The sequence below is a fragment of the Euleptes europaea genome, chromosome 18 (assembly GCF_029931775.1).
Source record: "Euleptes europaea isolate rEulEur1 chromosome 18, rEulEur1.hap1, whole genome shotgun sequence".
Classification (NCBI taxonomy): Eukaryota; Metazoa; Chordata; class Lepidosauria; order Squamata; family Sphaerodactylidae; genus Euleptes; species Euleptes europaea.
Window position 1 is genome coordinate 6,291,506 of NC_079329.1, and position 23,368 is coordinate 6,314,873.

At 47.2% G+C, this 23,368-nt stretch overlaps 3 protein-coding genes and 8 non-coding genes across 11 annotated transcripts in view; 5 read left to right on the plus strand and 6 right to left on the minus strand.

The window, feature by feature from the left end:
- Positions 1 to 1,064: 1,064 nt before the first annotated feature.
- On the minus strand, positions 1,065 to 1,137 carry TRNAK-UUU (transfer RNA lysine (anticodon UUU)). Its single transcript has one exon. It is a non-coding gene; the product is annotated as a tRNA-Lys (tRNA).
- A 3,122-nt stretch (positions 1,138 to 4,259) lies between these two features.
- TRNAS-AGA (transfer RNA serine (anticodon AGA)) lies at positions 4,260 to 4,341 on the minus strand. The gene has a single exon. It is a non-coding gene; the product is annotated as a tRNA-Ser (tRNA).
- Positions 4,342 to 5,640: 1,299 nt separating this feature from the next.
- Positions 5,641 to 5,734, plus strand: TRNAI-UAU (transfer RNA isoleucine (anticodon UAU)). Its single transcript has 2 exons — positions 5,641 to 5,678; positions 5,699 to 5,734. It is a non-coding gene; the product is annotated as a tRNA-Ile (tRNA).
- A 426-nt stretch (positions 5,735 to 6,160) lies between these two features.
- TRNAG-UCC (transfer RNA glycine (anticodon UCC)) lies at positions 6,161 to 6,232 on the plus strand. Its single transcript has one exon. It is a non-coding gene; the product is annotated as a tRNA-Gly (tRNA).
- Positions 6,233 to 7,964: 1,732 nt separating this feature from the next.
- Positions 7,965 to 23,368, minus strand: part of PFAS (phosphoribosylformylglycinamidine synthase) — a 31,577-nt gene continuing 16,173 nt past the window's right edge. The window contains exons 21-27 of the mRNA XM_056863484.1: positions 22,495 to 22,586; positions 21,622 to 21,736; positions 20,224 to 20,385; positions 19,669 to 19,821; positions 18,808 to 19,004; positions 14,741 to 14,744; positions 7,965 to 8,347 (exon numbers count right to left, since the gene is read on the minus strand). Coding sequence (XP_056719462.1) covers positions 7,965 to 8,347; positions 14,741 to 14,744; positions 18,808 to 19,004; positions 19,669 to 19,821; positions 20,224 to 20,385; positions 21,622 to 21,736; positions 22,495 to 22,586 — 1,106 coding nt within the window. The remainder of the gene's footprint in view (positions 8,348 to 14,740; positions 14,745 to 18,807; positions 19,005 to 19,668; positions 19,822 to 20,223; positions 20,386 to 21,621; positions 21,737 to 22,494; positions 22,587 to 23,368) is intronic.
- On the plus strand, positions 8,733 to 9,140 carry LOC130489705 (histone H2A type 2-C-like). The gene has a single exon (XM_056863482.1). It carries the CDS (start codon positions 8,751 to 8,753, stop codon positions 9,138 to 9,140), a length of 390 nt encoding a protein of 129 aa, XP_056719460.1. The 5' UTR covers positions 8,733 to 8,750.
- On the plus strand, positions 11,504 to 11,914 carry LOC130489698 (histone H3). Its single transcript, XM_056863477.1, has one exon. It carries the CDS (start codon positions 11,504 to 11,506, stop codon positions 11,912 to 11,914), a length of 411 nt encoding a protein of 136 aa, XP_056719455.1.
- On the minus strand, positions 12,553 to 12,635 carry TRNAL-CAG (transfer RNA leucine (anticodon CAG)). The gene has a single exon. It is a non-coding gene; the product is annotated as a tRNA-Leu (tRNA).
- TRNAM-CAU (transfer RNA methionine (anticodon CAU)) lies at positions 13,468 to 13,539 on the minus strand. Its single transcript has one exon. It is a non-coding gene; the product is annotated as a tRNA-Met (tRNA).
- Positions 14,526 to 14,598, plus strand: TRNAV-UAC (transfer RNA valine (anticodon UAC)). Its single transcript has one exon. It is a non-coding gene; the product is annotated as a tRNA-Val (tRNA).
- Positions 15,019 to 15,092, minus strand: TRNAI-AAU (transfer RNA isoleucine (anticodon AAU)). Its single transcript has one exon. It is a non-coding gene; the product is annotated as a tRNA-Ile (tRNA).

Below are 23,368 nucleotides of genomic sequence, written 5' to 3' on the forward strand. Positions count from 1 at the left end.
AAACCTACGTATTGCCTATTACATGAGGTGCAGTGGAATACAGCCAAAATAATGCTGCTGGTGTCATCTTGTTTGTGGGCTTCCTAGAGGCACCTGGTTGGCCACTGTGGGAACAGACTGCTGGACTTGATGGGCCTTGGTCTGATCCAGCAGGGCCTTTCTTATGTTCTTATGGAGGATGAATACTAGTCATGATGCATACCTATTCTCTCCAGTATCAGAGGAACATGCCTATTCTATGAGGTGCTGTGGAAGACAGACAGGATGCTGCTGCTGCAGTTGTCTTGTTTATGGGCTTCCTAGAGGCACCTGGATGGCCACTGTGTGAATAGACTGCTGGACATGATGGGCCCTGGCTTGGTCCAGCAGGGCTTTTCTTATGTTCTGAGGAATCCAAGCTTCCCCTTGACATTGGTAACCCTAGGTCAGGGGTGTCAAACATAAAGCCCGAGGGCCGGATCCAGCCCCTTGAGAGCTCTTATCTGGCCCACAAGCCAGCCAAGGCAGCCACGCCCTGACCCCTGTCCCGATCTGGGCTGGCAAGGCATAGCTCGGCCCAACTGAGTGACATTTATGTCATATCCGGCCCTCGTAACAATTGAGTTCTACACCCCGCTTTATGGCATTATATCCACTAAGGTCCTCCCTGCCCCAAGGCCTGCCCTCCCCACTCCACCACCAAATCTCCTAGAGTTCGACACCCCTGTCCTAGATTGACTTTGTGGGATAGTGAGAATATTCATGTCCCCACCAGTAGCGACTATACAGATGGACTCACAAACTGAAAAGACTCCCGTTCTACCCAGCAGTGGCTTTGGAACAGTACCTGTTGGTTTTGGTTACTACGAAGATGTAGGTTTCAAACACCTCCCCATGTTATATTGTGTTTTGTCTGCATCACTACCAGGTGAATTAGTTGTTGGCACCACCAGCCATTTTAAACTCTCATCCTAGACAATGCCACATCCCAAATGATAATTAATTGATATGGGGAGAAGGGGGAGAGAGACATAAACTGAGGCAGGAAGAGCAAACCTATTTGTTTTGTTAAAAACAAACCTCTACGCCTGAACAGGGACTTGAACCCTGGACCCTCAGATTAAAAGTCTGATGCTCTACCAACTGAACTATCCAGACCTACATGACATCAAAATATAAGTGTTTGTGACACAGGAGGAAAAATGCTTCCTAAACCCAAATGGTGATGGGTATTACCATGGGCATGCAAGAAAGGGCCAAGAGAACCAAACACTGACTCATCCCTTCCTGCCCTCCCTCTCACGATCTGCCTAAATTCCTAGAACCTGCATCCTTCTATGGTGATGCAAGGCTGAATTTTGAATTTACCATACTTTGAAAGGATTTGCCTGTGCTCTTTGGCTCCATCGACTCATTAGCTCATGTGCTCTTGGAATGCCCTGGAGTGCCGCTGCCTGTCTGAGTAGACAATATTGACTTGGATGGACCAAGGGTCTGATTCAATAGAAGGCAGATTCATGTTCAACCATAAAGTTGGAAGGCACCACCAGGGACATCTAGTCCAACCCCCTGCAAAATGATCAGGTTAGTCTGGCCTATTCAGGTCAGGGCAAACATTTTCGAAATGAACAGTTCAGAGAAAGGAAGGCCCAGACTAGCCTGATCTCATTAGATCTTGGAAGCTAAGCAGGATGGGCCCTGTTTAGTAATTGGATGAGAGACCACCAAAGAATGACTGGGTTGCTGTGCAGAGGCAGGCAACGGCAAACCACCTCTGTTAGTCTCTTGCCTTGAAAACCCCACTGGGTTGCCATAAGTCTGCTGCGACTTGACGGCATTTTATGCATGCAAATTTTCAGTTAAAAGTCTAACACTCCATACCACCAAGCATGGTCTATTGTTACAGTTGTGTGAATATATATGTACACCTATTAATATATGTAAGTAAACACACAGGTGGTTTTAAAAGTTATTATTGCAATAGAAAAAGCCACTTCTCCCCATGGAGTAACCCAGTCTCTCACATGTCAGGTAGGGATATTTACCACTATACTAACTAGGAAACCGCTGTTACTGCCACCACACAAAAGTCCAGTATGTGCTCTCTATCCCTGTTTCCCACAACATTGATCTGGTAACACAATACCTTCATCAAATTCCATTGCTCTGTCTTCCCAACCTGCCAATTATGTCCCAACCTGCCAATTAATTTTTACTTTCAGATCCTGATCTCTGCTGAGAGTAATGTGGGTTGGTAAGAACATAAGAAAGGCCATGCTGGATCAGACCAAGGCCCATCAAGTCCAGCAGTCTGCTCACACAGTGGCCAACCAGGGGCCTCTAGGAAGCCCCCAAACAAGACGACTGCAGCAGCACCATCCTGCCTGTGTTCCACAGCACCCAATAATTAGGCACGCTCCTCTGATCATGGAGAGAATAGATCTGCATCATGACTGGTATCCATTTTGACTAGTAGCCATGGATGCCCCTCTCCTCCATGAATATGTCCCCTCTTCAAGCCTTCCAAGTTGGCAGCCATTACCATATCCTGGGACATTTTAGCTATGCGTTATGTAAAGAAATACTTCCTTTTATCAGTTTTGAATCTCTCACCCTCCAGCTTCAGCAGATGACCCCACATTCTAGCATTATGAGAGAGGGAGAAAAGCTTCTCCCTGTCCACTCTCTCCAGACCATGCATAATTTTATAGACCTCTGTCATGTCTCCCCTAAACCGCCTTCTTCCCAAGCTAAGCAGCCCTAAGCGTTTTAATCCAAAGAAGCCAAAGCATATTTTCTTTTCTAGTCTCCTCCAGCACAGGCAGGAGATGCTGGCAAGCAGTTGCAGGCTTGAGAAAAACCTGCTTCCAGAAGTACTTTACATGGCTGTTTCCCTTCTGTGTGCATGTTTCTCTGGACAGCAAATCTGGCATCATTTTCTTTTCGAAAGAAAGCTGAAAAACAAGTACCCAGAACTCTGCATGCTTTAGAAATGCACTGTGTTGGCCGGGAATACGAACCAGGGCCAACTGCTTGGAAGGCAGCTATGCTCACCACTATACCACTAACACCCCTGCGGAAAACACTTTTTAATTTTCCTTACATATATTGAATTTGGATGTTGATTAACCCAATGCCCAAATTGTTTTATTTATCAACTGTGCATCCTCAAACCAGAGCTCTAGCAAACGAAGAGCTGTATGAACACGCTTGAGTTTCTTTTACACCCTGTACTAAAAGTGAGAAGTAAGAACAGTGAAGAACAATGTGAATCTGAACATGCTGGAAACAATACATCCCTTCCCAGATGGGTCACTCTCTCCCACAGAGAATCTGGCTTCAGAAGACAGGACTTCCAGAGAGGAGCTTCGCTCCCCCTCATGACTACTATCCCTGATGGGCAAAATGGAACCTCCATGTTCGGAGGCAGTATACCAGTTGCTGGGGGGACAGAATAAGAGGGATGTCACTATGGGAAACAGGATACTGGAATAGTCGGACCACTGACTGGATCCAGAAAGGCTGGCCTTATATTTTGTTTTTGGAAATTCCGTATTGGACCACCGGGGGCATTAAAACAATTACACCCCACCTCTAGGAGAGTCAAGGGGGGTGTCTATCGATATTCATGAAAGAGATGTAGGGGTTTAGCTGGAAAGCATTTCGATGCTGAAGCCCCTGTGTGAGATTCCCTAAAAAATATGATGGGATATACTAAAACGAATAACAGGCTAGCTACCCCATTAGGAACAATGGGAGAGGCTGCAGAGCCCATCGATGATAATGTTTTTGTGTTGCAATGTATTTCAATGGAGCCCATGCAAGTCAACCGACAATCCAGGCTCCCATTATCTTCAATCGGAAGTGCAGCCTCTCCCATTGTTTCTAATGGGCTAGCCTGTCATTCATTTTAGTACATCCCTTTTTTCCTTCATGCTGACTTGCAATTTTGGCCATTTATGCACGGGGGGTTGTGCCTTGGATTTGCCGCTCTCTAGATGCACGTTTTCCCCATCCAAATTCTCCAAATGCAGAGTTTTGAGAGTTCGGATGGGGGGAATGTGCATCTAGAGAGCGGCAAATCCAAGGCAAAACCTCCCATGCATAAGTGGCCAATGTCTTTCTGCAAAGACCGGAGCAGAGACATACCCATGGTTTAGAAAGCAAAGATCTGAAAGGGCCCGAAACCAGAAAGCACAGAGGATGTCAAGCAAAGAGGATGGCTCTAAAACGAATTCAACACAACATAGAATATGAATTCGTGAGCAAGAAAAAAGTTCCGTAGTCGGCAGGATTCGAACCTGCGCGGGGAGACCCCAATGGATTTCTAGTCCATCGCCTTAACCACTCGGCCACGACTACTTCTGTAGAGTTTCTTTTGAAATATGACACTTCCCGGAGAGGCTTATGACGTCATACCACTCTGGATGTTATTCATAAACTCCATGTGAGTTTTAGAAGGGCCATTAGAAAACAATGCATTTGCGAGTTAACAAGCTAATTAAAAAAAATTAAGAGTTTAAAAACTATTTTGCAAAAAGCCAGGATGGCCGAGGGGGTTAAGGCGTTGCAATCAAATCGCGGTCTTCTCGGGAGCTCTGGGTTCAAATTCCATTCATGAAAAGTAATTGTTTCCTTTCCATCATTTTTTTTTAAATAAAGCACCCAGCTTTTCATACTACCTACTCATTCAGCAAGCACCTAGCACTTGAATCTTGACACTAGAACGAGTGTTTCCCTTTTACCTGTGAGGGTCTGTGCTTGGGTGTAACCGTCCTTGATAAAGGCCTGCTGTAACTGAAGTAAGCGAGGGAGTAAATAAATAACAAAAGGAACCTGTTGGCAGAAGGCACCATCACTACAGGGGGGATAATCTAAAATTATTAATAAGTTATTATTCACATAATCAGATAATCGAATCAGTTATTATTCAGATAATCTAAAATTATTATTCAGTTATATCCATATTTGTCACTCCCCCCTATTTCTTCCAGAAGAAAAGCTCTATGAATTGTAAAATCTTGTTATTTCCCATTGTTAAAGGTGGTTCAGCAGAAGAGATTTCAATATCTGAATTGTCAAAGTGGGAGAAGGGATGATTATTTATTTAAATGTGTAGTTCGCCTTTCTCTCTGAGACTCAAGGCGGATGACACACACCTATTACAAGCTGATGTGTCTGGCAGGTGCAAAACGTTGCGAGGTTGATTTTTTAGAATATCCCCTAAACATCCAGCCTTTTGATAGAGTTCTGTGTGACTCAAATGATGACACTTGATGAATTCAAAGAAACAACAGTATTTGGATTTAAATTAAAAAAAAAACACTCTTGCTTCCTCTGTGGGACAGTATAGGCGAGTATTCTGACACTCCCCGTCAATATTGGCACTTATAAATAGATGGTCAAAGAGTCAGGGTCTTATAGCTCTTTTAAACCTTAATTTCTTTTGGCCCCAGAGTAACATTCCAGGGCACCTTTTGCAAAGACCTGTACCTCTTTATAGAAATTAGGCTTAAAACAAACAAACAAACAAACATTGCTCTGAAAGGTGGGTGGGAAAATGACTTTGCGCTTCTGAAATAATTAAGTGACGTTTTCTACACCAACTCACGCTTTGTGGGCGTCTCTCAAAGGGGAGTGAAAAGATCACACTCTATAGGAGCTCCAGTGGCGCAATCGGTTAGCGCGCGGTACTTATACAGCAGTACTTGTCGAAGCAATGCCGAGGTTGTGAGTTCGAGCCTCACCTGGAGCACTGATTTTTGCTCCCCAAATAGAGTGACTCAAAAGGACTACGTTTCGCTCCCGCATTCGACTTTTTAGTCTTGGTTATATACGAAACGGCCAGGGCATTTAGGATGTGGGGTTTCCTTTGGGACCATCTTGCTGGAATGGGGAAAATACAACTGGGAGAGACCGGCTGTTTAACATGCGACTGGATGAGGGGTGAAATTTGCAATAAATGGGCGCAGGTTGAATTGGACGAGACGTTTTTTCAGGGACTCAAACAGGGAGTCGCTGGTTTGACACAAGTTTAGAAAACTTCGACATGAAATCCCCGAAAAGCCACGTTGAGAAATTCTAATGCTTAGTTTACAGCGCCACCGTGTGGTAATTCAGAGACATACATTTTTGAGTAGGTTCATAATATGTACTCTTGTTATATCACTGTTGAACAGCCGCGTTGGTGGTATAGTGGTGAGCATAGCTGCCTTCCAAGCAGTTGACCCGGGTTCGATTCCCGGCCAACGCATCATTCTTTTGTCTATTTACTCCCCCCCCCAGTTTTATATTTTTATGTGCTATTTTTCTTCCAGCTGCAACCTCTGGGGTACTAAAAGAAGTCACTAAAGCAAAGCATTCACAAGGAAGAGAGCTCTGACTCACCAAAGCTGATGCTGGAAAAAAAAATATTAGTTATTAAGTTGTCACCACTGTTTTGATTTTGGCGCAATAGACTATCGTTGCTATTCCCACCAAGAAGAATTTAGAGTGGGGCCACTTGGGCAGTGTATGGCGGTTCTGATTGAATTGGCCCCAATATTTGATCAAATCTTATTGGGAGCTGCTTCATGAGGCCCTATGGTTAAGAGTTGTGGGGTATAAAGGTTACTCAGACAATGGTTTTACTTATTTGGGGAAGTGTATATTAAAATGCAATAATGCCTCGCTACAAGGAGGAAGGCTGAAGAAGGGAGAGTGGGTTGCTATATGGAAGAATGCAATGGCGAACCATCTCTGCTCATCTAGTCGCAATCAGTTGTTTGGGACTGGATGGCACATTCTTCTTCTTTCTCACTGAGACTCAAGGTGGATTATAAAATATAAAACCAATGCAATCAGGCATCTGACTAAGGCTGCTGACCTCCAGGTGGGGCCTGGATATCCCCCAGAATTTTAGCTGACCTCTAGACCACAAAGTTCAGTCCAGCCGGAGACATTAGCTGCTCTGGAGGGTGGACTGTATGGCATAATATTCTGCTGAGATCCCTCCCCTCCCCAAAACCTACTGTCCGCAGGTCCCAGCTCCTCAAATCTCCAGGAATAATTTCCCATCCTGCAGTAGGCAACCCTACAACAGACAATACAGGAGAACTATGATCACAGAATCAGAAGACATTAACATATGACATACAATTACGCAGAAAATTTATTACTGATCTCATCTAAGGCATTTCTATGCCACCTTTCCGCCCTGCTTAGGGTTCCCCATGGCAGTGAACAACCCCCCCCAAAAAAAACAATATTGAAACAAGTTTCTGAAATACACTGCACAAAACAATTAAAACAGGAACAGGGGAAGGAAGGTAAGTCAGAGAATGCCAGACAAAACAATTCAGTCTTCACCCGCTGGGTGATATTGGGGCACAGAGATATTTCCCTGGAGAGGGATGTTATGTTCTCTGCAGATGGGAGTGGGCTAAATAAAAATGCTGGGATAGGTTTATGTGCCTTTTTTTATATTAAAAGTGCTTTTGTTTCCCCCCAAAGTGGCAGATTGATAAAACAGCATTTTTTATTTAAGTCAGTGCATCTTAACAGTCAATTGCGCTTAGTGGGTTAAACACAGGCTGAGACATGGCTAAATCATGAAGAAACTTTATTTGAAACTTTTACTGGCTTGACAATACTGGGTTTAGAACTGTAGGACACAAGATGAGAAGGTACCAAGCTTCATTTGATGGAAACTGTTGCTTTCCAATCTGGCTTTCTGCCAAAGCATCTCACCAAGAATGTGGCATTTATTAATCTGGGATTAGGATTTTCCCCTTCTCCAAAGGAAAAAAAAAAACTCTTCCAAGTCCCTCATCTGCCAGAGGAATTTTGAGATGAGTCCTGCTGTGTATAGTTCAAACCAGGACATTGTTAAAATCCCAAAACACATAAGGTCCATTTTAAGGCTTTGCAACTGCAGCTCTTTTGTTGAGAAAAGTGGGTGGCTCTGAAAAGAGCCTTTGTTTTGCGAACCTGCCTAAAGAAGAGTTTTATTTGGAGCTGGTGTACTTGGTGACGGCCTTGGTGCCCTCGGAGACGGCGTGCTTGGCCAGCTCGCCCGGCAGCAGGAGGCGCACGGCGGTCTGGATCTCGCGGGAGGTGATGGTGGAGCGCTTGTTGTAGTGGGCCAGGCGGGAGGCCTCGCCGGCGATGCGCTCGAAGATGTCGTTGACGAAGGAGTTCATGATGCTCATGGCCTTGGAGGAGATGCCGGTGTCCGGGTGGACCTGCTTCAGCACCTTGTACACGTAGATGGAGTAGCTCTCCTTGCGGCTCTTCTTGCGCTTCTTGTCCCCCTTCTTCTGCGTCTTGGTCACGGCTTTCTTGGAGCCCTTCTTGGCCGCAGGCGCGGACTTGGCTGGCTCAGGCATCTCTGCAGCGACGTCCACCAACAGCAGCAGAAAAGAAATAAACGACGCGGTGTGGGCTGCCCTTATTTATAGGGCTGCCATGCTAATGAGGGTGTCGAAATCCTCCCTTCCTATTGGCTGGGTCTTTATTCAGTGGTTAAATAAACATGCAAATGAACGCATTCTACCCTCCTCCGTTTCTATTGGCCGAAGGCGCAACGCCGGCTGCCTACTGGTCACTGGAGAAAGCCAGCCAATCTATTGGTCAGAGGAGAGCATCTCTGAGAATGAGCCAATAGGAAGTCGCGACTGGAAGCTGCCCGAGTGAATAAAAGGCAGAGAAGCCCTTGGAAGAACTCAGTAAGTTTTTGCTCCTTGGAGTAGTTCTGGTTACTTTAGTTTAACTTTATTTGTGGCTCCATCGTCATGTCGGGACGCGGCAAGCAGGGCGGCAAGGCGCGGGCCAAGGCGAAGACGCGCTCGTCGCGGGCCGGGCTGCAGTTCCCGGTGGGCCGCGTGCACCGGCTGCTGCGCAAGGGCAACTACGCCGAGCGGGTGGGGGCCGGCGCGCCGGTCTACCTGGCGGCCGTGCTGGAGTACCTGACGGCCGAGATCCTGGAGCTGGCGGGCAACGCGGCGCGCGACAACAAGAAGACGCGCATCATCCCCCGCCACCTGCAGCTGGCCATCCGCAACGACGAGGAGCTCAACAAGCTGCTGGGCAAAGTCACCATCGCCCAGGGCGGCGTCCTGCCCAACATCCAGGCCGTCCTGCTGCCCAAGAAGACCGAGAGCCACAAGGCCAAAGGGAAATAAAAGACGTCCGGGGCCTTCGGACCGCTCGCACCAACCCAAAGGCTCTTTTAAGAGCCACCCAAAACATCCAAAAGAGCTTTGGTCGCCCGATGCTGAATACAGTTCTATTACACGAATGTTTTTAAGATCCCCCCAAAAAATCAATTCTCCAAGTTGTATAAAAGCACAGCTTTATGTAAATATGCTTTCTGCAGTTTTCCATGGCCATTTATGCATGGGAAGTTTTGCCTTGGATTTGCCGCTCTCTAGATGCACATTTCCCCCGTCCGAATTCCTGGAACTCTGCATGGGGGTTATTTTTGAGTTTTGGGAATTTGGATGAGGAAAAAGTGCATCTAGACAGCAAATCCAAAGCAACACCTCCCATGCATATATGGCCCATATTTGGTGAAGCCCTTTTTTTGCCTAGCCTAATAGAGTGGGCTCCCCGCCCCATTTTTATTAATTTTTTATTAAAGGGCACAGAAGGAAAAAATAGGGATGGGTCAAGATAAAGGGTAATCGTCTTGACAGTCAATTAAAAAAATGTCAAGTGCATAAACATCTTAAAGACTAATCGAGCAGACTACTTTCTTATGCTTTCTTACAGTTATCCGGGGGAGCGGGGGGGGGGCGGTTAGGGTCGTGTAGGAAGTCAGTGTAGGAAAACGGGTTTCTAGCCTCCCCTAAAAATGGTTTTGGCGCGAATTTCGAATGGATGGAGCCTTCTGTTGTGAGAATCTTTGGATGGAGCTTAATCAGCCAATCGCGTGTCAGGGCGCGATTTTCAAATTGCCTATTACTTCCCTCCGGCGTTATTATACTCTTCCTGTGGGTGGGGGAAAGTCCCATCAAGTCGATTTATGGCGACCCTGTAGGGTTTTCAAGGCAACATCCCTTCGGGGGTGGTTTCCTATTGACTGGCTCTGCCTAGATCTTCAGGATTTCTTTGGTGGTCTTCCATCCAAATACTGATCAGGACCGACCCTGCTTGGCAGCTAAGATCTGAGAAGATCGGGCTAAGCCTGACTTCCTTTGGCAAAGCATATACACGACCCCTTTAAGAACCATAATAAATGTTAGCTCAGAAGACTCTTTTAAGAAGCACCTAAAATCCAAAGTGATGAGAATTTCGATGAAAGTCTCGTGGTGCTTATATGATTTTTGATCCCAATCCGCCAACACGGCTACCTAAATTTGTACATATCTAAATTGCCGCCAATCAGATGCTTTGGAGGTCATTCATTCATAGGATCGCCAATAAATCGGAAGCGACTTTACGGCACTTAGCGCGCCCAAATTGCGGCACACCGATCCACAGCATGCGTTTTAGCTCCTCTCCATAGAATCATAGAGTAGGAAGGTACCACCAGGGTCATCTAGTCCAACCCTCTGCACAATTTTTCCCGTTGGAGAATACCGTGGCATGAGTTCAAATCAACCCATTTCTTGGGTTTACATGCTGCTTCAATCCTAGAAAGTAGAAAAGAGCAAGAGTCCAGTAGCGCCTTAAAGACTAACAAAAATATTTTCTGGCAGAAAATATTTTTGTTAGTCTTTAAGGCGCTACTGGACTCTTGCTCTTTTCTACTACCGGTACTGCAGACAGACTAACACGGCTACCCACTGTGAATTATCAATCCTAGAAAGGGCTTCCTCCCAAGTAATCCCGCCCAAGATGGCGCTAGAAAGGGCTTACTCCCGAGTAAACCTGCCCAAGACGGTGTCGTAAAAGCGCAGGGCCTACGTGGTCAAAGCAGCCCCTAAATAAATACCCCCTCCCTCCCGCGCCTCCTCCGACGAGGTAGGAGACAAAGCATCAAGGAGGAGGGGGGGGAAGGTATTGTAATTTCCACCCTATCAATGTTCAAAGAAACTTGGGCAAAGGCCGTCACATATTGGGATAAACTGGCAAAAATGGATTTTACTATTTTAGTTAGTGAGTTATAGAAACAAGTTTTATTATTTTTTTATTATATTGTTAATGGAATTTTTTTAAACTGTTAAGACACTTCTTCGGAAGTCTGGTGGTGGGTCACTTTCTAAGGTGGGTGGAGGGTCAAAAGGGTATTTTCTGTTTTTTGGACTTTATAATTTTGTAACTATGAATATACTAACAAGAGCATATAATTGATACTCTTTTGTATTTTATTTTTTATTTTTTATTATTGTATTTGTTCGTTTTGTTTAATGTGTTATAAAAATTAAAAAAATTTAAAAAAAGGAGGAGGGGGGAAGGTATTGTAATTTCCACCCTATCAGTGTCCAGCCCGGGAAATTCAAATGCTGCAACCGCGGTCCGCCTCATCCAATCAGGACGCGGACAGTGGCTATAAAGACCGAGCCATCGGCTCTTGTTGCCCATTTCGTCTTCGGAGCCGGCGATGGCGCGCACCAAGCAGACGGCGCGCAAGTCGACGGGCGGCAAGGCGCCGCGCAAGCAGCTGGCCACCAAGGCTGCCCGGAAGAGCGCGCCGGCCACGGGGGGCGTGAAGAAGCCGCACCGCTACCGGCCGGGCACGGTGGCGCTGCGCGAGATCCGGCGCTACCAGAAGTCGACGGAGCTGCTGATCCGCAAGCTGCCCTTCCAGCGCCTGGTGCGCGAGATCGCGCAGGACTTCAAGACCGACCTGCGCTTCCAGAGCTCGGCCGTCATGGCGCTGCAGGAGGCCAGCGAGGCCTACCTGGTGGGGCTCTTCGAGGACACCAACCTGTGCGCCATCCACGCCAAGCGCGTCACCATCATGCCCAAGGACATCCAGCTGGCCCGCCGCATCCGCGGGGAGAGGGCCTAGGGGGGAGAGGCGGGGGAGACCGCCGGCCGCCAGCCAGCACCATAAAGGCTCTTTTCAGAGCCACCCACCCTCTCACAGGAAAAAGCTGCGATTTAATCAACCCTTATTGTTAATCAGAACATAGGTGCAAATTATAATCAGTCCTTTGGCCACTGTGAACAGACTGCTGGACTGGATGGGCCTGTGCCTGAACTAGCAGGACTCGTTTTATGTTCTTATGAAAAGAGAAACAAGAAAAAGGAAACTAGTCAGAATCCTAAAAACCCTGATTGAATATATAAGCTCATGATAGTACGTAGCTATCATAAGTAAATCATGTGCTTTTAAGATGCAGTATTAGTACTGTGTATATAAGGCCATTAATCCATCTCGTAAGTGCCTTTCTCTTAATAGCTAGAAAGCAGAATTTTGCCATTGCATGGGATAGGTCAGGCTCCTTATCCTCCAGCAACAGGATGGCCTGGGGGGGCGGAGATTGCCAGCTAGCACAAAAAGGGTCTTTTCAGATCCATCCCATTCCAGAGATCTGACCTACGCAAAAAAAAAAAAAAAACCAGACACTATCCCATCAGTTAATAATGCTGCTTATTAAACCTGTAAGGTCGTTTGAAACTAATTGCAGCACCAAAAGTTATCTGTGTCAGAAGTGGGATTCGAACCCACGCCTCCAGAGGAGACTGCGACCTGAACGCAGCGCCTTAGACCGCTCGGCCATCCTGACAACTCGGAAGCTTTTTTTCCTGCTCTGAAATTGTAGCTCTGGCTACCCTCTTCCTGTCCCTCCCATCCCCAAATATTTTAAATTACTTGTTGATATGAGTATTAAAGACAAATAAAATAAGCTGACATGAGTCGGTTTCTGAAACAGTCCTTCCCCCCCCCTTTTTCCCCCGTTCCATCTGCTACACAATCTGCAGAGGCAGGAAGACCTTTTTTCCCTCTCAATGGGACGAGGGAAATCAATCGGATACTGTTGCCTGTTTGTATTTTTGCAGCAGCAGACTTAATGCGGCTACATTGAAGCTGCGAGCCTGTGCTAAATGCCTTTCTTCCCTTCACCCCCACCCTGCCCTGATTATTCATGAATCTAAGATGGGGGTTGGGGGGGGGTTGAAGGTGTGAGTGCGCGCGCTCTCTCCCACCCCCACCCCGTAGGTCTTGAAGATGGGAGATGCTGCTAATGAATCACAGAACAGAATCATAGAGTTGGAAGGGACCACCAGAGTCATCTAGTCCAACCCCCTGCACAATGCAGGAAATTCACAACTACCTCCCCACCCCACACACACACACACACCAGTGGCCCCCTACTCCATGCCCAGAAGATGAGACGGTGGGGAAATGGCCTGGGGGATCTGAGGATCTTTCCTGCTAATCCTTTGATCGAAAGCCGGCTCCCAAATAACCCTGGAAGGGGGGAGGGGAATGGTTCTGCAGATTCTCAAATCCGCTTTCTCTAATAATAATGCTGCACTCCTTTCCTGTGATTGCTAATACCTTATTTTCTTCAGCGTGGATTCATTTAAAAATACATTATTTTTTTAAAAAGCAGCTAGCAGAGGATGGTTTCGATCCATCGACCTCTGGGTTATGGGCCCAGCACGCTTCCGCTGCGCCACTCTGCTACACGGGTACAAGGTTTTCGTGTAACCCTTTGAAATCGGTGATACCTTTTGTCTGTGATGCTATTCTCTCTCCCAATGTTTATTTCTCTTCCATTCAGACGTTTTGGCTTTAATTGCCCTTGCAAATCGTTCCTAAATATTCACGAGTTAGATGCATGTAAACTTTTGAATACAGTGGTATGACATGGCAGCTCCACAATGAACAGTCGGTGAATACTGACTCAATCTTTGATTCAGGTGGCTCTTCATAATACAATCTGGATCTCCCAGTCTCCCCCTTGGCAGGGCTTCATGTGAGCTCAAACCCCAGGAAGTATTTCCCAGTACCAGAAAAGAGCAAGAGTCCAGTAGCACCTGGACGTGTTAGTCTTTAAGGTGATACTGGACTCTTGCGCTGTTCTACTACTGCAGACAGACTAACACGGCGACCCACTGTGAATTATCTTCCAGTACCAGAGTCAGTCTCCTAACACCTGACTTGGAAAACGACTGTCCGCTCTGTCCAGACTTTAGGCCTAAGGGGACAAACTTCTGAGGCTGAATCACCCAGAGAGCCCACCTCGAACACTTTATCGATGGAGAAGAAAGGAAGCATGCCTATTATATTAGGTGCATTGGAACACAGGCAGGATGGTGCTGCTGCAGTCGTTTTGTTTGGGGGCTTCCTGAAGGCACCTGGTTGGCCCCTGTGTGAACAGACTGCAGGTCTTGATGGGCCTGGGTCTGGAGACAGAGACCCTCTGAGAGATTCTCTGATCTGGTATAATTCCCCTGACTTGAGAAATTCTCTGATCTGGTATAGTTTGCTGGCCATTGCCAATTCTATCACCTCCTTCTCTTCAGATATATGTAAATTGGGTAGGGTCAGTGTTGTGTAAAATTATGTCGGGGTTCAGCAACAAAGAAGGAAAGCACTATGTATCTAAAACATGAAAACGCACATTTATACAGTTACGTATAAACTTAAAGCTGCCTCGCTGCTATAAGGTTCCATAGTGTAGTGGTTATCACGTCTGCTTTACACGCAGAAGGCCCTGGGTTCGAGCCCCAGTGGAACCAAAAAGTTTATTTTTTCCCCTTTCTTACAGAACAACGAGAAGTAATTCTAAAGGCACTACCGCTCCCTTATTGTACGGAACTGTAGGCAGAAAGAGGCTTGTTAAATATAAATGAGCTGTCTTTATAAACTACACAACAGAACGCGCCTAGAATTTCACCGATAGGCAAGAAATTTAGAAGACGGGAGTTGGAAAAAGAAGAAACCAAAATCAATGAGGAGAAAATACAAAACAAAAACAAAACCTTTATTTGAACACCAATTTCAACTGGCTTACGTATAAAAGGGCGGGGGAATAGAAGCGGAGAGTGAATAGAAGCAAACAGCACTTTAGGGAGTCTTCCTTTTGAAGAGGGCAATGTTATCCATTGGGAAAGGCCACTTCCTATGGAAAATATATATATATAGTGGGAAAATAGAATTGGCCCGTACGGGGATCGAACCCGCGACCTTGGCGTTATTAGCACCACGCTCTAACCAACTGAGCTAACCGGCCAGCTGGTACAATTGCTTTTCAGCAGTGTATGTGACTCAACGCAATCTCATTTTTTTCTGTTGCAAAATGGCTTTAAAATAACAGAAGATGGCAGGCCACCGGGGTTCCAGTTCTTCGACTGCTCGATGCGGCAGTTGTTTCAAAGCTTGCAAACTATGCAGACGGCTATGAGCAAGGAACGTTCTGCATGTGGTCTCTCTGGCTCACTTAACACAGATTACTGAAGCCCTAATTGCTCAATGATTGCGCCTACTCTGCTTATGTCAATTGCAAAGCCAGGCAGTGAACTGGAGAGGGGTGTACTACTGGCAGCAACATTTTAAAAAGTTCACTAAAAAAAAAAGAAGACCTGGTAACCGATCCCTCCATTATAACACTTGTGGCAGGGTTGCCAACTCCAGTTTGGGAAAGGCCTGGAGATTTGTGGGTGGAGACTTGGGAGGGGCAGGTCCACAGCAGGGTGTAAGGGCAGAAAGGTCGCTCTCATTTTCTCCAGGGGAACTGACCTCTGTGGTGGTCATTCTGGGAGACGTCCAGGCCCTGCCTGGAGGTTGGCAACCAGAACTTGTGGGTACTGTTCCGTCTCTCCATATCTTGAGTTGAAGAGTGTGTTTGCCCTTAGCCGATTCCCCCTCCAAATGTCCTAAAAACACACAATTATTGTATGTGTTTTTTTACATCTAGCATCGGCCCACTCCAAGCACTTGGAGAAGACAGAAGAAAGGGGGGATTTAATGTGCAGATGATTTTCCTCCTGTTGAATTCATATGGGGTGATATAGTATACTCTCATCAGATCTGGGGAATAAAAAAAGCAGGGGTGGTAATTTAGATAGGAGATTACCAAGGAAGACTTTGCAGAGGAAGGCTGAGCCAGCGTGGTGTAGTGGTTAAGAGCGGTGGTTTGGAGCTGTGGAGTCTGATCTGGAGAACTGGCAGACGCTAATCTAGTGAAATGGATTTGCTTCCCCACTCCTCCATATGAAGTCAGCTGGGTGACCTTGGACTAGTCCCAGCTCTCTCAGCCCCCCTGCCTCACAGGGTGTCTGTTGTGGGGAGGGAAAGGAAAGCGGATTGTAAGCCGGTTTGATTCTGCCTTAAGTGGTAGAGAAAGCCGGCATATAAAAACCAACTCTTCTTCTAAATGTTTTCTCACTGGTTTCTTAATACTGTGTGTGTTTTGTTTTCTTAACGTTAGATTTGCATCCACTTATTCTTTTGCATATGGCCTGTCCTGTTTGCCCGATGCAGAGAGCGGAAGGGGGCTGTTGACAGAAGGCATATATCATAAACTGGAGGCTGAACAAGTAAGTCCCAGATGGTTTGGCTGATGCTTTGAGGTCCTGCCCCAGCCTCTATCAGAACCAAGCTGACATCTGTGTTTGTTGGAGGATCTGATCTGTGAGTTTGTATCTGTTAACTGGCCCGCCGATGTTGTTTTTGGTGAGAGGGGTGTTTGTACGTGAGGAAGGACTTGCCAGCCAAGGCGTGTGAGAGAAAAAACATTATGCAGGATTGGTTTGTGCTGGGAGCCTCAGCAGGCTATTGCTGAAAAGCAGCCAAAGCCAGCTTATTTGTTTGCTACAACAGACTAACTGGCAACCCCTCTGGTGCAAAAAACTATGCTAGCCGACAACATCTGCATGAATACAAATGAATGACTTCTTCAGAATTTGGCTCATTAATAAGTATCTTACACCAACATGAGATTGGATCCAGGGGTAGGTTTCTACTAATGAAGGGGGGTGATTTTCACTAATCCCCCCTCCTTTCCACTGCAAATCTCCATCCTGACTCACATATTGTTGCTAGGGGCGTCTTTGCTGCAAGAGCAGATTTGCAGGGAGCATTCTGGACTGCAGCAAGCCGGGAGAAGCACGGAAGTCCTGTTCCACTGACGAAATCACTGCTAGTTCCAACTCACTGCATTTCCTAGTCTCAAATTACATCAGTTTTACCTAAGGTAGCAGATAAATCTTACAGGCCTGGATTTATCGTTCTTTCCCCCCTCCCTTTTCCAGAATAAAGTATGTCTCTGTTTACAAATATTTCAATAGTCTGCCTCAGAAGTTCAAAAGCAGATTTCATCCTAGGATAATTTTGGTGTAAATTATAAGGTGGGCTTGGCCTCTGGGCTAGATGGCCATCTGTCAGCAATACTGATTCTATGACCTTAGGCAGATCATGAGAGGGAGGGCACCTTGGCCATCTTCTGGGCATGGAGTTTGGGTCACTGGGGGGTGGGGGTGGAGGTAGTTTGGAATGTCCTGCATTGTGCAGGTGGTTGGCCTAGATGACCCTGGTGGTCTCTTCCAACTCTATGATTCTATGCCCTGTAGTTGGATTTCTGAAGGAACTGGTTGAGGCCACTGTGTGAGACAAGATGCCAAACTAGATGGATCACTGGTCTGATCCAGCAAGGCTCTTATGTTCTTACGTCCAGATGGTTGGAAAGCAGAATCATAAGCAGGTTATTTTAAAATGTCATTTGAGGACTTTAAAAGAAACACACACACATTATATGGTTTCCCATCCTCAATATCTAATAATGTTCTCATGATGAGAACGTTGAGTTCCAGCTTAGCATGTGAACTAGCGTAAGTGCAGTCCATGTACAAATAGCGAATACTGACGAAGAAAAAACTCGAACCAGGTGACTACTGGGTCCCTGTCTTATTGAGGGATCCCTTTGGGGCTCCCTAGAACCACATTCAGGGTTCAGAATTGCAATTCCAGCTGTGGTGACATGGGGATTAATGCACCATTGGAAAGTCCACAAGAGATACAAGGACTATTTATGAGAGGAAATATATGGACGTTGTTCTTTGGATCCTATTTGAATATTGGTGTAATGAACTGTACTTCCTTTCCTCTGATGTCATACTTGAGTACATGACTGGATTTATAGTTGTATTCTAAGTGTTAAGCATAGTTGTCAATTACATGTTATTACAAATTGGAGATTCTGATTTACTGCACGTCTTGTGAGCAGTAACTGCTGTTATTTGGTTGAACCATCTATGTGCAGCAGGCTATTTTTGTTGTTGTTGTTGTTAAGTATCATCCTCAATATCTAGCATGAGATTTGCCACAGACAATACATGCTAGAGGAGCTGGAGGCAATGCCACCAATATCTTCCGCTGTGACCTCCTTCTTAGCTATCTCCATAGTATCTATGGATTCCGACACTACCCAACACATACGGACAAAAGAAATTCCAAACACTCCATAGCCAGAAGGCATTTTCTTCCACCTCAAGCCAGGGGAGGGAGGGGGACTCAGACACAGCCATGCAGATTTCTGAAGTCAGTTTCTTTTTATTGGCACTTTGGAAATTGCATTGGTCCCATAAAGCTCCGCAAAGAGAAGAACACAGACTTGTTCCTTGCTGTGCAATGTCGACCTCCTGTGGTCAGTGAAAGTATTGCACATTTCCTTGTTCTCTCAAAGGGTCACTTTTAGTGAGGACAGCAGCACAGCCGAGGGGCAGTGATAGATTGTCTGGTCCCGTGCAGCTTATAATTAATGGCAGAGAGCAGCTTGTGTTAGGGCAACCCCAAAAGGGATGCGGACGCCTGGGCATGTGTGCTCAAGGCTGGCCTGCAGGGTAACGCAAGCACCACTCACAGGCGTTCTGGAACATGCGTAGCCATGGGGAGACCTGCAGGGATTGGCGCCAAGAGCTTGGCATCCAGGGCCACTGCCAGGGAAGGACGCAGCGCTCAGGGTGAGGCATCATGGCCAAATGGCGCCCGTCGGGGGAACAAATGCCTGCAATGCCTAATGGGGATCCATTAGGATTCAGGGGGTACTCCTCAGTCGGCAGCCCCTGGTCGTCCACGTAGCGTAGCGGGGCGAGACGGGCAGATCGTACGCGATCCAGGATTTCAGCTGAGCGGAACCGCATCCGACCTGGTTGGAGGGGAAAGACACAACACATACGTGAAGCTGCCTTATGCTGAAACAGGCCCTTGGACCATCCAAGTCAGTATTGTCTACTCAGGCTGGCAGCAGCTCTCTGTGATCTCACTGAGGTTTGTCACATCACCTCCTCTCTGATCCCCTTAACTGTAGATGCTGGGGTTTGAACCTGGGACCTTCTGCAAGCCAAGCAGATGCTCTACCACTGAGCCATTACCTTGGCTGTCGAAAGAACTTAATAGTACTACTGGGGCTAGAACCCAGGACACACAAAGCTGCCCTCCACTGAATCAGACCCTTGGTCAATTGAAGTCAGTATTGTCTACTCAGACCGACAGCGGCTCTCCAGGGTCTCAGGCAGAGAGGTCTTTCACATCACCTACTTGCCTGGCCCCTTGCCTGGAGATGCTGGGGATTGAACCTTCTGCATGCAAAGCAAATGTGATAACCACTACACTATGGATCCCACCACTAGGATCTCCCAAAATATTTATATTATAGCCTCTCTGTATTGGCTGGTTGACTTCATTCTCTTCAGACCAATGAAGATCAGGGACCACTACTGGGAGGCAAAACAAAGAAAGTTACAAAAGAGGCAGGATTCTACACCTGGGCACTTTCTAAATCCAGCCCCTGCCCCCCCACAAATAATTACCTTCTCCATGTGCCACCCAGATGCCCAGGGTGGAACCAGCCATGCCCCGCAGCATCAGCGCCGGACTTTCCTCAATGTTCAACGCCACAAAACGCGACTCAAAGCGACCAGAATTGTTGGGGCTCAGCAGCACCCCCGGTTTGATTGAGCCACCTGGAAGAAGATGAGTTGGTTTTTATATGCGGACTTTCTCTACCACTTATAGAAGAATCAAACCAGCTTACAATCTCCTTCCTTTCCCCTCCCCACAACAGACACCCCGTGAGGTAGGTGGGGCTGAGAGAGCTGTGACTAGCCCAAAGTCACCCAGCTGGAGGAGTGAGGAAACCAACCTGGTTCACCAGATTAGCCTCCACCGCTCATGTAAAGGAGCGGGGAATCAAACCCGGTTCTCCAGATCAGAGCCTAGCACTCCAAACCACCGTTCTTAACCACTACACCATGCTGGCTCTCTAGAAATGGCCACACCAAAGGTGCACAGTGCAGGATTCGCCACTGGTTCCAACCCACCCCAGGAGAGCTGGCCGGCCTCTCTGTCCACCCTCTCTGTCTTACCCACTTCGACTTCGGCATCTGGGTTCTCGGTCCCCACCCAACCAAGCAAGGCCATCAGCTGGCAGCCGTTGCACACGCCCAGGCTGAAGGTATCTTTGCGATGGTGGAAGGCCTGGAACTGAGCCTGCGCACGGGGGTTGAAGGTCACGGAAGCAGCCCAGCCTAGAACCATATGTGGACATTAAAAATGGTGAGAAGGCGGCAACCTCTTTGCTGGTCCAGCTAGTCTCACCCAATGCTGATCATCCAAATGATGGTGGTGGAAAGTGCCGTCGAGTCGCGGCTGACTTTTGGCGACCCCACAGGGTTTTCAAGGCAAGAGACGTCTACAATTGCCTTCCTCTGCGTAGCCACCCTAGTATTCTTGGGTGGACTCCCATCCAAATCCTGACCAGGGCCAAACCTGCTGAGATTCCCAGATCTGAAAAGATCAGGCTATTATCCAAACGCCTCTGGGAAACTCACAAAAGAGGACTCCACGGGGAGACCAGCTGAGAACTATCCTCAGTTTGCCCCCCTCTCCACTTTACAAAATTGGGGAACCACAATTTAAGAAAGATGTAGACAAGCTGGAACGTGTCCAGAGAAGGTCAACAAAGATGGTGAGGGGTCTGGAGACCAAGTCCTATGAGGAAAGGTTGAAGGAGCTGGGTATGTTTAGCCTGAAGAGAAGACTGAGAGGGGATATGATAACCATGTTCAAGTACTTGAAGGGCTGTCATATAGAGGAGGGTGCTGATTTGTTTTCTGTTGCTCAAGGTCGGACCAGAACCAACAGGTTGAAATTAAATCAAAAGAGTTTCCGTCTAGACATTAGGAAGAATTTTCTAACAGTTAGAGTGGTTCCTCAGTGGAACAGGCTTCCTCGGGAGGTGGTTGAGCTCTCCTTCCCAGGGGGTTTTTAAGAAGAGGTTAGATGGCCATCTGTCAGCAATGCTGATTCTGTGACCTTAGGCAGAGGATGAGAGGGAGGGCATCTTGGCCATCTTCTGGTCACTAGGGGTGTGGAGGGGGGAGGTAGTTGTGAATTTCCTGCATTGTGCAGGGGGTTGGACTTGATGGCCCTGGTGATCCCTTCCAACTCTATGATTCTATGATTCTAAGAGCCCAGAGCTTTCCCAAGCAGAGGTAAAGTGAGGATCTGATCTCTGCAGAGAAGAAGAGTTGGTTTTTAGACCCCACTTTTCTCTGCCTTTAAGGAGTCTCAAAGTGGCTTACAATCACCTTCCCCTCCCCACAACAGGCACCTTGTGAGGTAGGCTGGGAGATTTCGGAGAGAACTGGGACTATCCCAAGGTCACCCAAGCAGGCTTCATGCGGAGGAGTGGAGAATCAAACCAGGTTCTCCAGATTTGAATCCGCCACTCTTCGCCACTACGCCCCGCTGGTTCTCCTCACCTTTGGCCGAGCCCAACACATCGGCATAGCTGAACCCTCCGACGAACACCAGGCCTCGGAAGGAGTCCAGCGACATCTCGCCTGAGCACAGGTCTTCCATGTTGAGGTCCCAGACCTGCAACAAGGACCAACGGGGGCAAATGAGGAAGGAACGGTTAAAGGAGGATGCCAACCCAGCTTGCAGAGAACGTCTGATGGTGAGAGATGAACTCCCTGACTCTGTTCTTTAGTACACCCACACAGCCACAGGCCATGTCAGTCCTACCACTCCCTCTTGTTCCAGTTACTTCAAGACAACCCAAGTTGCAAATATTATTTGTACAACAGGAAATATATATGGCACAGAAATTGAGTGTGTTTCTTTCATCACACCTTCAAATTAATCTGGGAGTTTCATCAGTGTTCCAAATTGTGGGCATTTATGTTGGGATTTTTTAAATTAAAACATTCATTAGCCGCCTTTCTTCCATACGGAGCTCAAGGTGGCTTACGACAGAGATAACATACATAAAATACATGTTTAAAAAAACCAAAGTTGAAATCACAGTTTAGGACTGCTAGTAAATGAATCAACTGTGGTCCTAAATGAAACGGCCTCCTGAAGATCAACAATGAAGGGGACAGGCGCACCTCCCTGGGGAGGTTGTTCCATAAGTGTGGGGCTGCCACTGAAAAGGCCGTCTCACATGCCCACCAGCAAAACCAAACAAAAATCTTTGCAAACAGGTCACAGCTAATTGTCTGTTCCTGAGACAGTAAAGGTTCTGGAAGCCAGAAGGGAAAGAGAAACAAACAGCCTAAAACCTCTGAGGTCATGTTTGGTTTCTGAGATCAGGTTGAGGCACTTTGACCAAATCCCGTTGCCCAGCTCACCTGAAACCCGGCCATGAGGAAAGCAGCCACCATTTCACGGTCCCCGTTGCTTCCTTCCTCCCGAAGTACAGCAACCCGGGGGGCAGGCATGGCTGTGGGAGGGATAAGAGGTAGAACAAAGGGGTACCTTTATACCAGGACACAATCAACCCTTCCTGGAATCAAGGGGCTGTAGCTTAGTGGAAGAACATCTGCCTGGCACGTGGAAGGTCCCAGGTCCAATTCCCAGCATCTCCAGTTAAAAGGACCAGGTTATATGAAAGACCCCTGTATGGGACCCTGGATAGCCACTGCCAGTCTGAGCAGATAATAATGACCTTTATGGATTGGGGGTCTGATTCCATAAAAGGCAGCTTCATGGTGACCCTCTACGGCTTTTCAAGGCAAGAGGTGAGCACAGATGGTTTGCCATTGCCTTCCTCTCCCCAGTAGCCCTGGTTTTCCTTGGTGGTCTCCCATCCAAGTGCTGACCGTAGTGGAACTCCCTGCCCCAGGATGGGGTGATGGCTGCCAACTTGGAAGGCTTGACGAGGGAAGCGGACATGTTCATGGAGGAGAGGGCTATCCATGGCGACTAGTCAAAATGGATACTAGTCAAGATGCATACCTATTCTCTCCAGGAGCATGCCTATTCTCTTAGGTGCTGTGAAACACAGGCAGGATGGTGCTGCTACAGTTGTCTTGTTTGTGGGCTTCCTGGAGGCCCCTGGTTGGCCACTGTGTGAACAGACTGCTGGGCTTGATGGGCCTTGGACTGATCCAGCATGGCCTTTCTTATGTTCTTAAGCCTCCTTAGCATCTTAAGTTCGTGTATGTAATTCGACACCTTCCTTTGGGCACCCTCTTCCCCTCCCCTCCTTTGCCCCTCTCCAGT

What these genes read in the sequence shown, in the direction of transcription:
- LOC130489705 (XM_056863482.1), top strand. Translation starts at nt 8,751, where the DNA reads ATGTCGGGACGCGGCAAGCAGGGCGGCAAGGCGCGGGCCAAGGCGAAG.
- LOC130489698 (XM_056863477.1), top strand. Translation starts at nt 11,504, where the DNA reads ATGGCGCGCACCAAGCAGACGGCGCGCAAGTCGACGGGCGGCAAGGCG.